Below are 10918 nucleotides of genomic sequence, written 5' to 3' on the forward strand. Positions count from 1 at the left end.
ACCGCTGTGAAAAATAACAATTCTATAATGATTAATTAATCATTCTAAAATAAAAATAAACCAAATAAAACGAATTAATTAATTTAACTGTAGCGTTAGACTAACCAAAACAAATTATAATGTAAACTATGAAAAAAATATATGTGTGTTTTTTTCATACTTTCCGAAGGTTTAAAAGAACTATTTTTAAACATTCCACATAAAAAATTGCTAAACAAGGTATGTAATTATATTTCACATAATTGTGCATTAAAAGAATAAAATTTTTGTTAATTCAACCTCCGGTAGAGAAGTCTAAAAATTCAAAAGTATTTTTTTTCAGTTGAGAGTAATGTAAGTGAACATTTTCAGGTAATAAAACTATTAAATGAAGAAAGTACTTGTCGTACGCTATTATGTATTTATACGATATTGCAAAGTACAATATGTAAAACAACCTCAAGTTAAGAAAAGGTTTGACCCAATTCGATCATTCGCGACCACTTCGATAGACTGAAGTTACCCTTTCTATCTATCAAAGTCTTTAGTCAGCAGCTTGATAGGATATCATGTTTAAAAGCTTTAGAGTTTTGAAGTTTTATTTTTTACAGTTTTTATTAATTCTTAAAGTATTAGCAGTATTAAAACTTGTTATGATGTCTGGAATTCGGACATGACGCACAACTTGTCATTGATAAAGTTGTTTTTATCTATGAAATAAACGTTTTTTTTGTATAAAAATAGTTTCTGTAGTGAAATTGAACTTTCAAAATAAAATATTCGGTTTTATATACTGAAACTAAACATTTAAAAAAAGTTCAAGAGTCTCAATTCTTGGATGAGCCTTTTATTGCTTAAGTTGTACTATGTTCATATGTTTTATATAGTTAAAAAAAACCATAAAACTTGAGTTATATATTTGAAGTTTACAATCTGCACTTTCTAACTAAAGCTAAAAACTTGTTTCATCTATTAATATTTCAATTTCTGTAAGTAATAAAAGTTTAAACTTTAACTTTAATATGCTTTCACTTGAAAGTCTAAAAAACTACAAAGTCCTTACTCTTGGTAAACTTTAAAAACTCTCTCAAAGATAAGATCTACTAAATCCACCGGGCATTTGTGGTCTGCATTCGTGCTGTTATTTTTATTAACAAATAAACTTTTATTTTTATATTAAAAAAAAGTTTCAACAGTCAAACTAAACTTTTTGAATAAAACTTTTTAGTTTTACACACTGAAGCATAATTCTTTGCTATACAAAAATATTAATTGTTTTTTTCATAAATTAAATATAAACAAGAAATGTTTGTAATAATACCAGTGCTTCTTATAAAATAAATTTAAAATATTTTTATTTTATGTCACAGTGGTAAATCATGTTGTTTTTTTTTTGAATAAATTGAAAAACATTAAAAAAAAACAACTATAGAAAAATAAAAAATTAAAAGTTATAAAATTATACAAATGATTTAATAACTATAAAAGTTTTCAATATATAAAGTTAAGTTAAGTGTAATCATGTTTTTTGCATCATTACTATTGTTAATTGCTTTATTAGTATGCCTATTTAATTTAAATTTGTGTTATTTCAAGTAGCAACATTCACAATTAAATTTATTAAACGTAAATTCTAGTAATGTTAATGTCTAAAAAGTGAATTTTACCGGAAACTTCTTCTTCAACGGTAAAAGCTATGCGTTTGTGCATCTTATTTAGCAAAGTAAAAAAAATTATTGACATTATTTTTTGAAGTAAAAATAGCAAAAACATCATCGACATACCTATAATATACAAGTGGCTTACTGTTATCTAATGAAAGAAGACTATTTTCATAGTAACCGACAAAAATATTAGCAAGAATAGGGCCTAATGGGCTTCCCAATGCTACGCCGTCAATTTGACGAAACATGAGATTATTAAAACTAAATTGTACATTTTTCGTGGCCATACATAGCATATCATTGCAAACAGATCTTGGGAAAGGAGGCGGAAGTAAGTCAGAGTTGTACAACTGATCTAAACAAATATTTATCACTTCATCAAGTGGAACGTTTGTAATCAAACTTTTAATGTCAAACGAGACCATAAAGTTGTTTTGTTGGGAAAGATTTAAGCTTTTTAGTTTGTAAACAAAACTAAAAGAATCAGGTACTGTGTGAGTAGTGAATTTTTCTAGTACTGGTTCTAAAACGGAAATTAAAAAGGAAGACAAATTTGATTGTGGTGATTTAGTCATAGATAAGATGGGTCTAAGTGGAATTTCTTTTTTGTGTGTTTTTGGGAGTCCATACAACTTAGGGCGCTGTGAACCAATAGGTCTGGTTGATTCATACACTTCTTTTGATATTAGACCTTTTACAAACCAACTTCTCAATTTTCTCTGAATACTATTTTCAATTTTACTTGTGTGGTCAAATTTATCGATTTGTCCGAGTTTTAAAAATTTTGAACTATCATTTAAAATTACCATCATTTTTTCTATATAATCAGCCTTATTTTAAAATACAATAATGTTTTCTTTGTCTGCTTTACAAAGTACTATGTTTGGATTATCTTTTAATCGTTTCAAAGCTTCATTATACTTATTACACATTAGTTTATCGGAATGATTAACTTCAAGTGTAGAATACGTTTGAGAAAGATCATTTAGTTTGGATAAACATTGTTCAAATTTAATTTTATTTAGTGGCTTATGGTGCTGAATTGTCCCGTAAGAATTTCAAATTCAGAAAAAATAAGTTCTCGTTTAAGTTTATTGGGAGGAACGCAAAATTTTAAACCATGCTTTAAGACAAAGTTTTCATCATCGTTGGGTATGTAATCAGAAAGATTATGAATGTGCGTTTTGGCATTTAAACTGCCAAATCTACGTTTTATTAAAAACTTTAAATTTCTGTCATGTTTATTGTTGATTTTGTCATAGTTAAATTTATCTAAGTTTTTTAAATATCTTAAAAATCTAACAGAATCTAGAACACTAATTTGATCTAAAGCATATGACAAACTATTTCTATAATTAGTTGAAATTTAACTTAAAGTAGAAGAACATCTACGAATTTCATCCTTGATAAATGTTTTCTCTATTAATGGGCTGCATTTCAGCTTTGCGTTTACTATACGATGAAAAAGAACTTTAGGACAGACTTTATTTTCTAAACAACTGTAAAGAAACTTAATCTTTAAATTTAAATTGTGTATCTTTCGACAAGACTTTTTGAGTTCATCTAGCAACTTTAGTTGCGTTTTGTTGTACCTCTGCTTTGAATATTTGAATAGTTTGGTTTTGGTACTGGTTTTAATTAAAAAGTTTAAACATAACTGACTCATTTTCGAAAAAAGTTTATTTATTAATTTCGTTTAGCTCTCTTCAGAATAACATTGCTAAAAACTATGAATATTGTAAAGTAATTTTAGTTATATATAATGAATTTGAAAAGTCTAACATTATTAAATTATATTTAATATCTCAATATAAAAAAACGGCTGAGTTCGATTCAGACCTTTTAAATTAATAGAGTTAAAATGTTAAAAAAAATTTAAGTTTTAAATTTTTTCAATTTTGTAAACTTGACTTTTCAAAAAATTGTTTTACTTAAATATTTCTTCTTTAACTATAACATAGTGGTATGACGCAACAGTTATTACAGTAATCAATAGTCAGATATTTTCTAAATTGTAAGTATAGACAAAACTTGTCTACAGAACAAAATATGATTGCAAGTTTTTAAGTAGTTAGGTTTGTTAACTAACCACTGTAAATAATAAAAATAATAAAATACAGTTTATTAGAATTTAAATGATGGTTACTTTATTCTTTATATATTTTAAACAGGTTTAAACTTTCATTTTTATTAAGTTAATAATGTCTAGAGATTAATAAACTTGTTTTGAATATAATTCTGAGTGTAAAACTGTTATAAACTTGTTGCTTTTAACAATGAAGAATAAAAAAAATCAAAAATTTAATTTTATAATAAAAAAACATTATAAATATGAAATAATAATGAAAAATACTTGAATTATTCGTTTTAAGTACACCGCATTTTCCTCAAATTTACTCTCACAAGAGAGATTTTTATCTACACTTTTTTTATGACCTAATTTAAGAAGTATACAAAAAAAGTTGTGGAAAACTTGCTTTTAAAACATTTCAAAATAAAAATCCTGTACTTTTTAAAAATTTTTCTCTAAAATAAAACAAAAACCTTTATCTATTTTTTTGTAAATACCTAACTTATCAAATTAAAGAAAACATTTAAATAAAATAATGTTAGTTAATCTGTTGGCTTTGTTTTGTATTTTAAACATTACCTACGAGGAAATGAAAATTAAAAAACGAAAATAACAGGGATGAATAAAACAATAAAACTAAATAAATTGGAGTAACTAAACATCGAAACCTTATTAAAAATAAGAAAGCTTATTAAAAATAAGAAACCTTATTGTATGTGATATAATTATATAAACCTATTATTCAAAAAAGAATAGAAATTGTAACTTTTTATTAAATAACGCACAAAACCAATTTTTATTGTTAAGCTTCAATATAAGTAACATTTGCTTCATATAATCTACAAAAAGCAAAACATTTTAAGAATAAACAATTTCAAGTAAAACCTTTTATGCGAAAAAAACAGCTAAAAAGTTTTTGATAAATAAAAAAAACTAAACCATCTAACAACTGAAAACGTTAGGTATCGCTTATATCAAATTATACCAGTAAGTTTATACCTTTTTCTTAGTAAACAAATACGTTGTTCATATGTTTAATACAAGCTATAAAACCGCAGTACTTCAATGAAAACTACTTATTTTTCAAAAACTTCAATGAAAAATACTTATTTATCAAATGTTTAAATGAAAAACATTTGTTTAAGTTTACAAAATTTGTATGATAATTTAATTGCTATGATATTTGTTTGTATTGATATTTATTATATTTACAAATATTAATTAATTTAGTTCTTTATTTTGAAATAAAACATAATCTTCTTTTTATTAAGTATAATATATTAAACAGTTACCATGCAAAAGTTTTACTAAAATATAAACGTTTTCTAAAATTTAGTTTTATAACCATTAACGCAAGTTAATTTTTAAGTTTTAGTAAAACATATTCTGTTCTTAACCTTATAAACAGTTTGTATTTAAATTTTTCTATAAGTTTAAGTGCTTTGTAAAATTAAATATAAATCTTTATTTGACTTAACGTACAATTTTTATAAATGATTTAAAATATTAGAATAGTAAATTATGAAGTATACAAAAACAATGTGCTGCATTTTATTAATTTAGTTTATTTAATCAAGTATGTTTTGTGTACGAAAACATCTGTCGAAATGTAAACTAATCAAATATGAATCAAAACAATTCCACTGAAAATGTTAAGTGACGTCATAATTAGTGACGTCACAATTGAATTTTAAATCTTATGTTTGACAGATTTATGTCCGCTATAAAACAAATAAAAAAATGTTTAAGCATATGTCTACATTTTCAAACAAAATTAATTATTTAATGTAATACTAATAAAGTTTTGTGAAATTTATATTAGTCAACTGGCTAACATATACATGAACTAAACTTTACGTAAAATACACTACATTTAAAGATAAAAAGATCTGTATTAAAACTAGAAGCGAAAAATATATACATAATATTAAAATCAGTTATAAATATCAAGTTTAAAAACAAATGAAAACCATTCAAAGTTTTAATTTTAAAGTGTACGAAATGTAAGTTTATACTATGCAGTGAGGTATCAGTACAAAAAAAAACATAATTAATACTTATTGAAAACTTACATAAAAACTCTTTTAAATTGCTGCCGAAAATAAGCAAGTAGAAAACAATTTTAAAGGAAAAACTAATTGCTTTATAGTGAGAACATGGAATATATCATACTATGTTTTTGATACATTTAATTAAAATGTTAATACTTTTTTAAAGCTTAATAATTCTAAGAAATATTTATAATTTAACGTAATTTATTATCTTATAAAACCATTTAGCATTCTTTTAAATATTTAAGAGTTAAAATACATACCAACTTCCATAAAGACGACTCAAGCATTTAAGACATAAAAGCTTAAAGTATTAAATAATTATAATGTATACTTTAAACAACTGTTTGTTTTCAGTTTGATAAGTGAAGTCTTTTTTATCAACTAAAAATTATTACTTTTAGATTGTAAGCGATAATTTTCTTATGTATAATTGTAAAAAATAAATATTTAAAACAACAAAATTTTATTAACAAAACTGAATATCAAACTGAGAACTCCAGATATGTGGCATTAAAAAAAAGAATAAAGAACAACTCAAACTGTTATTTACAAATAATAATTAGATGGGTATTAATCAAAATATTGTGCAGAAACTGCTGGTATCCGTTTTTCAAAATTTACAACGATTTTTATCATAATTGTTAAAAATTACATGACAAGTAAACCTACAGTTTTTCAAACCAAATATTATGGGTTTGACATATAGAAGCATGAAATTAATTTTTGAAAAAACACTATGCTTCAAAATCATGAAATATTTAGAAAACTAAAATAAATTTATATTTTACGTAACAAAAAAAAAAAAAAACAATTAAAATATGTTGCAGAAACTGCTAATCCGTTTTTCAAAATTAACAACTATTTTTACCATAATTGTTGTAAATTACATGACAAATAAACCTACGGTTTTTCAAACCAAATATTTTGGGTTTGACATATAGAATCATGAAATTGTTTTTTGAAAAAACACTATGCTTCAAAATCATAAAATTTTTAGAAAACTTTGAGTTAAATATATATTTTACGTAACAAAAAAAAAACACACAAAATGTTTTAGAACAACTTACACAATTTTACCACGATAAACTCAAGTAACTCAAAAAAAAATTATTAAGGTATTTTAACAAAAAAAAAATATTTTGAACATGCTTTCAAACTAAACTAACGTTCACGTCTCATTAAGAGAAATAAATTTCGAAAACTGTGTTCTTTATCACAAAAAAAAATTTAAAAATTTTATACAAATATATAAAATACAGTAGTTATTAATCTAATTAACAAGCATCATTGTTAGAGTGAAAACACAATCACATAGTAACCTAATATAAAAATGCACATAGTTACCATGGTAACACATTTTCTTGGTCACCATCTTTCCAAGGTTACATGGCAACGCAACAAGGACTGGAATCTTTGAATCTTCCGGGGTATGAGGCCAAAAGTTCAGGGTTCAGAATTGGATCGTCTCCTTTGTGATCTTGCACGAATCTGTGAAAATTTATGATAAATTAAAAGATGATATTAAAATTGAAATTAAATAAATCTAAAAAGAATGTGAAAAGCTATAGTACTGTGTCATAAAATAAATATGATGCTTAATATAATTTAGAATATTAACAATTATATAATAAATAAACATAAATAAATAAATATAAGGCTGAACATTATTAAGAATATTATTGATTAAATAATAAATAAATATAGATGAATAAATATAATGCTTAACATAATTAAATATATTAGTAATTAAATAATTAAATAATAACTAACATTAGCAGTAAGTCTAAATTGCTTTAAAACAACTTTAAACATCATTAAAAAGATAACATTTTAAATCAATTTTGTTTAAAGACTTGTGTAAAAATGATTAATAAAAATATTATAAAACTTGCAATACTAAATTTTAAAAGGTTTTGAGCTTAACAGTTTATAGTTATCCCACAAAATTTAGCACAACAAAAAAACAATAAAGCTTACATTAGCACTACGTTTAAACTATTTTTAAAGCAGCATTTTTAAACAATTTTGTTAAATGATTTGACTAGATTTAAAGCCAAAAATCAAAACCTGTTTAAAAGTATAATCTAATTTTCATGTTCAAATATAATTAATGTTTAAACAGAAGCTTAAAAAAGCATTTTATTTTAGGTTTTATTTTAACAGTAGTTGTAGCTAGTTTTTACATGGTTTTAGGTTATTTGTTAGCCTAACTTAATTGACCTTATAGTTATGTTAAAACACTAAAAAATGCTGAAAAAGTTTTAATTTATGATAAGTTAAACAAAATAAGTATTTTGCATTAAAAAATTCATAATGTTAAAACTATTAATAGATAGATACCTTAACTTCTTTAACAACATCCATTAAAATAAGAAATTTATTAAAACTAATATATTACAATTAAGATGTACTTATTTGATTATGTAAATAAATATATTCAACTTACTTTAAAAGATCAGCAGCTGACTGTGACACAGGAATTCTTTCAATTCGAGCTTCCCTTCTCAAATCTTCAACTTCCTTTTGCAATTCACTCATAGTTTAACAACTAATTACTGCTGAAAATTGGTACCTGGTTATAGTCACTTATTTTTCTTTTACTACAGAGTCAGATCAAAACTACATTTTTTGAAACACTTATAGTATCATAAGACACTTATAATGTAAAATACAAAAATTTTTAAGTGATTCTTAAATATTTACTAAATCTTAAGTGGATTTTACTATTTTAAGTTTAATAAAACAAGTTATTTGTATGCCTGTTCATTATTTATACTTTTTGTATTAAATTTTTATGCAATAAATAAAACCTTTTTGGTTTCAGCACTTTAAAAAAAAAGTTATTTCTCAAAATGATCCCAAAATAACTTTTGAAACTTTTATTTAAAACATTGTTTGAAAAGTGTTATAATTTATATAGTACATCATAAAGAAATATTTAAACAATGTTGTACTATTACAAAACCATATAAAACTACAGAAGTTAAAGGAATTTATTCTATTTTGACAATTTCACTGACTTGATATGAGGAACATAAACTTTATTTTAAATGACAGGTTTTTAATTTGTTACTACAACATAAAATAAGGAGATCTTATGCTTTGATAAAAATTAAATGTATAAACAAGTAAAACATTTATTGAAATTTTGTTTAAATTTTGTTTAAAACTATTTATTCTAGCAACAAAAACAGTTTTAAAGATAAAATGTTGCAGCTCTAAATTTTTCTAATATCTCAAAGTCTAATTGTTCAGTAAATAAACATAATTCGAGCTGAAAAGGTATAACTACACATAAGTACTTAAAACAAGCAGCTTAAACAAGCTAAACAAATTAAAAAACTACCTAATCAGCTAATCTTGTTAATTGACAAGTATTAGTAATTGTTTTTGTAATTATTGTACAAATAAAAGTTTAAAAAAAATTAGAAACTGTTAAAAACAATATACTTACATTGATAAAATTAGCTTATTATAAGAAATCAATGGTTTTTCTAACTAATGCTTTTATTAGTAACTTTTTAAAAATTACCTAATCATAAAAAAACAAATGAAAGCTTTTCTGTTAAAAACGTATATAAAAAAAGAAGATATTTAACTAGTATTTTTTTTGACTTTCTTCAGATTCAAAATAATTAAAGTTTAAAAACTTATCTTTTTTACTGTAAGCTAAATTTTTAATTAAACATTTTAATTTGTTTATGACCTAAGACGAACTTAGTTTCGTTTATATATATAGAAAAAATACTTAAAACATTTTGTAGTTCAACTTATTTTAAATTTAACTTAAAAAATAAAACAAGCCAGCTAAGTCTTGGGCATGACCTTAAACTGTTCTGGTGTATGACTCGATAACCGAAAGGTTTTTTGTACACCACGTCCTGTGACCAAACCTTTTGAGCGTACTTTTGTCATTCAATAAACAATAACAATAAGTATGTCAAATATTAAATCTGTTATGTATGCTAAGTTAAGTATAATAGAAAATACTAGACTCTTATGAATAATTTATATTAAATAAAAAAACAGTCAAATAATATTCAAGCTTACAACATCGGTACAAAATAACATAAAATAACAAAATAAACAATAATTTAACAAAATAACACTAATCATTGACCATAGATAGTTTTTTATTGTCGACAAAAGACCTAAGTAAAAAAAAAACAGTTCACAATTAAGAAAACTAATTGACAATAAGACGTTTAAGTTTTATTTTTACTAAAATATTAACGTCAAGCCACTTAAAATACAAACTACAAAAATAAGAAACAGAAACTTTGTAATGAATATGATTGTTTTATGTATATTTTATCATGACATAAATAAAACTTGTGGGACTTTACGCGTGAACATTGAAAAAAATTAATTAAATCGATTGTTTACTTTTTGTAAATTTTCAAAGAATCTCAACATCTAATGACGCACAAATCAATAAAGTGTGACGTCATAATACGGTTTGTATTACGTCATAATGTAAACAATGGCGGCAGTTTCAGACATTACTTTGGTTTGTAATAATTCATTTGATTCATGTATATGTCGGTTTATATATCTTGTATCTGTTAGAAGTCGAAAATTTTTATAAGCGACTTAATTCTCATGAAATCAAAAAGCAATAAATTAATTGCATAAAATAATAAATCATTTTCAGTTTAATGATTAAGTAAATCACCTTTAGTTTTGTTATTTTAGTTATTCTAGGAATTTTTGTACAAGCACCCTGTATATAAACTAAATTTAATTCAATCTACAGTAGATTTAATGCTTAAAATTACACTTAAAAACGTATTTTCTTAAAATGTTTGTTTTTTATCCTTTTTAGAAATTCTAAAGTATTTTGTTATAGAACTTTTCTTAAAGTTCTTAAAATATTTAATAATTGTAAAAACTAACTTGTTTACATTTTTAAATTGCTTTTCTTAGTAAGCCTGACACAAAAATAATTTCTCTATTTGAAGTTTTTTGTCTTTAATTGTTTAAAAAAATTTCCATTGTTTCCACTAATATGTAAAACATTCCATGTTTTAGTAAAAATAAAACGCCACCTTAGAGTTATTTTTATCATGTGGTTTTTGTAATAAGAACTACCTGACTTAATTTTTTAGCTTTTAGAATTTACAAATTTTACATTAATAACAGTTTTGTTT

The 10918-nt window shown here is 23.4% G+C and overlaps 2 protein-coding genes across 2 annotated transcripts; both read right to left on the reverse strand.

Annotated features, from left to right (window-relative positions):
* Positions 1–1038: 1038 nt before the first annotated feature.
* LOC145831639 (uncharacterized) lies at positions 1039–6055 on the reverse strand. Its single transcript, XM_082938949.1, has 5 exons — positions 6033–6055; positions 2682–2848; positions 2119–2334; positions 1764–1998; positions 1039–1117 (listed from the first exon to the last, which is right to left on the reverse strand). The coding sequence occupies exons 1-5, from the start codon at positions 6053–6055 to the stop codon at positions 1039–1041; spliced, it is 720 nt and encodes a 239-aa protein (XP_082795075.1).
* A 166-nt stretch (positions 6056–6221) lies between these two features.
* Positions 6222–9670, reverse strand: LOC145831904 (guanine nucleotide-binding protein G(I)/G(S)/G(O) subunit gamma-8-like). Its single transcript, XM_082939259.1, has 3 exons — positions 9594–9670; positions 8215–8326; positions 6222–7256 (listed from the first exon to the last, which is right to left on the reverse strand). Exons 2-3 carry the CDS (start codon positions 8304–8306, stop codon positions 7151–7153), a joined length of 198 nt encoding a protein of 65 aa, XP_082795385.1. The 5' UTR covers positions 8307–8326; positions 9594–9670; the 3' UTR covers positions 6222–7150.
* Positions 9671–10918: the final 1248 nt, after the last annotated feature.

Source organism: Thalia democratica, chromosome 3 (assembly GCF_965202585.1).
Source record: "Thalia democratica chromosome 3, ktThaDemo2.hap1.1, whole genome shotgun sequence".
In the NCBI taxonomy this organism is placed as follows: domain Eukaryota; kingdom Metazoa; phylum Chordata; class Thaliacea; order Salpida; family Salpidae; genus Thalia; species Thalia democratica.

Bases quoted from the DNA above. Each gene is read 5' to 3' on its own strand.
- LOC145831639 (XM_082938949.1), bottom strand. From the start codon at position 6,055: ATGCTTGAGTCGTCTTTATGGAA. The intron at 2,849-6,032 runs GTTGGTATGTAT...AATAAAACGTAG, and splicing joins CTTGAGTCGTCTTTATGGAA to ATTTGGCAGTTTAAATGCCA. The intron at 2,335-2,681 runs GCACCATAAGCC...GGTTTGTAAAAG, and splicing joins AATTCTTACGGGACAATTCA to GTCTAATATCAAAAGAAGTG.
- LOC145831904 (XM_082939259.1), bottom strand. From the start codon at position 8,306: ATGAGTGAATTGCAAAAGGAAGTTGAAGATTTGAGAAGGGAAGCTCGA. The intron at 7,257-8,214 runs GTAAGTTGAATA...AAATTTTCACAG, and splicing joins TCAGCTGCTGATCTTTTAAA to ATTCGTGCAAGATCACAAAG.